This window comes from Condylura cristata, unplaced genomic scaffold (assembly GCF_000260355.1).
Source record: "Condylura cristata isolate star-nosed mole 26May11 unplaced genomic scaffold, ConCri1.0 scaffold00001, whole genome shotgun sequence".
Classification (NCBI taxonomy): Eukaryota; Metazoa; Chordata; class Mammalia; order Eulipotyphla; family Talpidae; genus Condylura; species Condylura cristata.
Genome location: NW_004567102.1, coordinates 3,135,541 through 3,141,065, shown reverse-complemented (window position 1 = coordinate 3,141,065; position 5,525 = coordinate 3,135,541). Strand labels below are relative to the sequence as shown.

Below are 5,525 nucleotides of genomic sequence, written 5' to 3'. Positions count from 1 at the left end.
ATGTGGTCACCTCCGGGGCAGGCGGGAATCGAACTCATGTGGAAATGGGTTTAGCTTCTTAGTGCTGCGCCATCAGGGAGGCCTTGGGGCACTTTTATTGGATGGATTTATTGTCTCAGAGTAAGCATGCAGAGAACACAAGGACTGCTGAGGACAGAGCAACCTAGTATAGTGACTGCATGTCATGAAGACATGAATCCAGATGATGTGTGACCTGAGATTTGTTGGTGTGGCAAGTCTTGGATGCAACTAGCCTACCACCCATCATGCCTCTGCTTCTGTCTACACGACTTCCAAAGTCATCTACACGACTTTGATGACAAGGCTGTTGTCATCACATACAGGCACTTTAGAGAACACATTTCTTTGTGGAAAATAAACACCAAAAGAAAACTAATCATTGAAAAGATGGCTAATCTGTGGTAGAGGATATTTGGAAAGAGATAGGAAGACCCTACTCCAAAGGCTTAACTTTTTTGTGTACATGGGCCCCTCACTAGAGTAAGTATTAAAAGTGTAAAAGGCCCAACTGTGACAGCTAGACAAGTCCTGCAATGTGGGGAATCAGACTGTTCTCCTGATCCACCTCGTGAAGGGAATGTGGGAGGAAAACATTAGAAATCCTATTTCTACTTATTTAAAACATAAGAAGTTGGGCCCTCCCTGGTGGCACAACAGGTTAAAGCACAGAACTATGAAGCTACTGCAGCCACTGCAGCATGTGTTGGATCCCTGGCCAGGCAGGTGACCCACATGGTGCAGCAGACCTCTCCTGTCTTGCCTGCTGCTCCCCTCAGCATGTACTTAGTCAATCCGCCCCTCTCTGTCTCCCGTGAATGCTCTCATCCCCTCGCACACCCCAGTTCTGTATGCATAAACAAATATATCTTTAAATAAAATAAAACATAAGAAATTAACCATGACAAATATTTACTATATGGATTCTCCCCTTTATTTGTCCCCAGTCTACTTCTGCAGGAGGGATAGCCAGGAGTGAAAGGCCAGCTCTGTTCCCCATCTAGGAGCTAAAAGTGGCACCTCACTTTTGTGGCAACCTGCTCTTTTGTTTGTGAGTTAACTTATGATAGTTCAGTGCACTGATGGATACAGTGTACTATCTCTTTGAACAAAATGAACCCTCACGGGATGGACACATGGCTGATAGCCACTTTGTAAAAGGCAAGAGATTTACACGAACTGAAGAGAAACCAGAGTATGACAACCACTTTGTAAAGAAAGTGAGAACATTGCCAACACAAACACAACCAAGTAAGAAAATGGCAGAACTAACATTTCTGCTGGTAGAAACTGTCAGTCACAGAGGGGAAGAGTTCAGTTACCCAACAGACTGGACCTTATCAAGAACATCGCTCTGAAGGAAAGTGATCTTGGTCTAAGACGTTATACTTTGAATAATTAATATAAAGCCAGAGGAGATTTATCACGTCTTCATTGGTTTCTGGATACGTCTGTTTCTATACGTTTGTTTCTGCATTCGTGTACGCTCTACAGGTAAGTACACCTATCCGGGCGTCGCGATCAAAACTGACTTCTGTCCCGCTGCCCGCAGACTCAGGCCATTTACACCCCACAGAAGGCGCGTCCTACGCCCAGGCTCACGGCCAGGCGGTAGGCAGTGGGTGCTCCCAGGTCTGCCGGGCAGCCCCTCTCCGGGTACGCAGCAGGGAACCCCAGCCGCGGGGAAGCAATGAGCCCCGCCCAGTCTCAGCGCCTCGTCTTTAAAAAGGGGGGTAGCCAGCACCGCACGGCTGCGGGGGATAAAACGCGGCGTCGCGGCCGCCATCCCGGGAGGGCCGACGACTTACAGCTTCAGGCGGCAGTCCGGGCCCTCAACGACCGGCTCCTCCCGGCACAGCGCCTCGAGGAGGCGGCCCCAGACGAAGGGCTCCCCGCTGCGGCTGCCCAGCGTCCGCAGCACCCCCAGGCCGCGCCGCGCCCCGTCGGGCCCAGCCTGCAGCGCCCGCAGCAGGAGGCGGACAGGGGCCTCCAGCTGGGCCCAAAACGCCGGCTCAGCGGCCTCGGCCCCGGCGGGCTCCCCCTCTGGGGCCGCCATACCGCGCCGCTTCCAGCTCTGGTTTCGGGGCTCAGCTCGCAAACGGAGGGAAAAGGACCAGGCGTGCAACGCCGGGACCCCCTCTCTCCCTGTCGCTGGGAAGCCGCCACCCCTAGTCAGGCCGCCCTGTGGGATAACGATCTAAGAACTTAAAGCAAAAAGGAAAGACGCAGGGGGAGCGGCCGGGGGCGGGACCGGACGTGAGGTGGCCGGAAGGGGCGGGGTCTGGGAGGGATACCCGGGAGGAGTAGGGGCGGGGCGAAGAGAGGCTGTGTATTGACTCTGTATTGGGCGGAGTAAAGATTGGGGCGGGGCCAGGACGAAAGAGATTTGCTTGTGGGCGGGATCAGGTCACTCAGTTGCGTGGAGTGGGGCGTAGCAGGTCTAGTTGTGGGGTCCTGAGCCGTCTTCCTTTCTCCGCAGCTCACTGAAGTGTAGGCTGCAGAACGGATGTCAAGGATCGTGTTGTACTTCAGGATCCAAAGTGCACTTGCATTTAATTTTAGCTGACCCTCTTGTCGTTTGTAAAGTTTTATTATAGGATTTGATCATAATTTTCCAACCCATCATAGCTTCATCTCTTTCACAAGCCATCAACTGCTATCATTAAGTCCTCGCCAAAGTTATTATTTGATGGACAAATACCTCTGAGGATGGAGGTGCCATAAAACATACTGCTGGGCCTCCCTGGTGGTGCAAGGGGTTAAGCCTCAATATTGAGAAGTTATCCATAGCCACTATGGCATGAGTTGGATCCCCAGCCAGGGAGGTGATCCTCATGGCACAGCAGACCTTTCCTGACCTGCCCACTGCTCCCCTCAGCAGTGTACTTCAGTGGATTTGCCTGTTCTGCTCCCTGCTCTGTCTCTGGTGAATCCTCTCACCTCCCGCACTTCTGGCTGACACCCCAGTTCTTGTATGCATAAATAAATAAAATCTTAAAGAGATAAAAAAAAAACTACTCCCACTGATATGGTAAAATGTCTTGATGTGAATTTCCAGGAAAGCACCCTTGCTCTGGGGGCTAAGAGTGATCTCACTTCTCAGGATTTCATTTTAAGGAAATTTGAAGGAGGCAGGCTTCCCGGGGAGGGGCATGGGTGAAGTGAATCACTGCAGAAGGTTGGAAAAAGGGGGGAAAGGAGAGAACCCTACAAACCCTTCTTTGCATGCCAGTTTGCATTCTCAGCCTCCCATCTTCTGCATACACACATTCATTCATTCAGTAAGTCTTTCCTGAACAGTTAGGGTCTGGGAATACAGGGGCCCCTTGCCCTCACTGTCATTCAAACTGGGAGAGACAGACAACTAAATAAATGAACAAAATGTTTGATTAAGTAACTTCAAGGAGATGATATCAAGGAAGGGAGATAGAGTACATTAACTTTAAATAGAATGGTCAGGTAAGATGAACCTGAGGGAGAGACAGAAGCAAGAGGTTTGTAGGGACCCTGTTTCAGAGAGACGAGAAGAGACGGAAAATGCAAAAGGTCCTGGAAGAGAAGTGTGGCTGAAGCAGAGTGAACTCGCTGGGGAGTAAAGAGATGAGATCAGAGAGGCAATGGGCCAGATTGCCTGAGCTTGGAGGTCACCAAGAGTTCTTTAGCTTCCACTCTGAGTAGTATGGAAAACATGGGAGTGTTTTGACCTTGAGCTGGTTTCCACTCAAGCCCAGATTTTAGGTTTTTTCCCCAAAATGTCTTCAAGAGAACTATTGAAAAAGACTAAGGAATATTCCTTAAGTAGTGTCTACTTTGCAAAGGCCAAAATAGCAGGCAGGAAATAAGTTTCTCCCAGACAATGATATCTCAGATTAGTGATTCTGATGTTTTATATCTTCAAATGATCAACTATTGGAGACGGGAAGGCAGGTTCTGACAGGTAGTGGGTATGGTCAAGGATGTGAACTAGACTGCAATGCCTGCCCATCCTTCTCGTGGTAGAGTATGCCCTGGAAGGTCCAGCCAATGGGAAGGAGACAAGGGAGGGAGGAAAAGTGCCAAGCATGTTTCAGGAACCCTGAGCAAATCCCCCAAACCCATCCTGGGATCTGTGAGGTCATTAGTATTTTCATATTACTATGATGTTATTGGCCCTTTTCATTCTCAGTCTCTTGTGAAGAAAGGTGAGTTTCTAGAGGCTGAGTTATGGGTGATATTGCAACAGGTGGACTGCAGAAGCAACTGGTGCAGGTGAGGGGAAGGACCTGGGCTGTAAGCAGAACACTCTTCAGACACCACAGTCATGGCTTAGGTGCATTTTATTGATTTCCTTCTGCAAAAAAGCACAATTAAAAAACAAGGCCCTGGCAAGTGCATGAGAACCCTCCAGAGAGAACCACCACCCCTCCTCCTGCTCCCCAGCTGCATTTCATGGGATGGAAGCCTCACAACCTTCATCCCCTAGCAGTCCCAGAAAGGGAAAGGCCTGCCCCCTAGCAACTCTCGCCACTTGACAACCCCCCCCCACACACACACACATACACAAGCCCCACTAATCCTGGTTACAGGAGACTGTGGCAAGAACTGTTAGGATCTGGTGGGAAAGTTCAACGTCAACCACAGAAGGCCATGGTCAGGACACAGTCTGTAAAGAACACTTCGTCCTCCTGCTCAGCACCTCCTGAGAACACAGCTGGGCCCAGCATCTGGGAGTATAGGGAAAAGAAATCAGTGCAAACCCATCAGCTGCCCCAGGAAAAAGAGAATCAAGAGCTGTGTCCTGAGAACACAGCTGGGCCCAGCATCTGGGAGTATAGGGAAAAGAAATCAGTGCAAACCCATCAGCTGCCCCAGGAAAAAGAGAATCAAGAGCTGTGTCCTGAGAACACAGCTGGGCCCAGCATCTGGGAGTATAGGGAAAAGAAATCAGTGCAAACCCATCAGCTGCCCCAGGCAAAAGAGAATCAAGGCCGACATATTGTTGAAGTGGGTCACGTACAGCAGAAGGTGCCGCTTCTAAGCAGATATGACAGTTACTAGAAGCCGTCACCAGCAACCCCCTTCCCATGCTGTTCCGCACCTTACTCCCAGAGACCAACTGCATTCTTTCTGGCCAGGGAGGACCCGAGCTTGGAGCCTTAGAGGGGAGCTGGTGCAGATAAATGCAGTCAGATTTGAAGGGGCAGCGGCCGTTCCCTCGCATGAAGAACCGGCATCGGATCTGGCTGGGAGAGGCAGAAGAGAAGATCATCACTGTCGAGTATGGTGGCCCCACGGACGAGGGCACTGAAGGTTGACAAGCAAGCCACAGCACCAGGGCATGCCTGGAATCTAAGATATGAACTGCAACTGCAACCGTTTTCCAGCAGATGGCAGTAAAGTAACTTAAGGTCTGCCTTTCAGGTTCAGACCAACTTTTTTAAGATTTATTTATTTATTCGTACAGAACTGGGGTACAGGCCAGAGATGCGGAGGGTGAGAGGATTCACCAGAGACAGAGTGGGGAGCAG

The 5,525-nt window shown here is 50.3% G+C and overlaps 1 protein-coding gene across 1 annotated transcript in view; it reads right to left on the bottom strand.

Annotated features, from left to right (window-relative positions):
• FANCE (Fanconi anemia, complementation group E) overlaps positions 1–2,228 on the bottom strand; it is an 11,801-nt gene extending 9,573 nt beyond the window's left edge. Inside the window, exon 1 of the mRNA XM_012726930.1 lies at positions 1,827–2,228. Coding sequence (XP_012582384.1) covers positions 1,827–2,074 — 248 coding nt within the window. The 5' untranslated portion in view covers positions 2,075–2,228. The remainder of the gene's footprint in view (positions 1–1,826) is intronic.
• Positions 2,229–5,525: the final 3,297 nt, after the last annotated feature.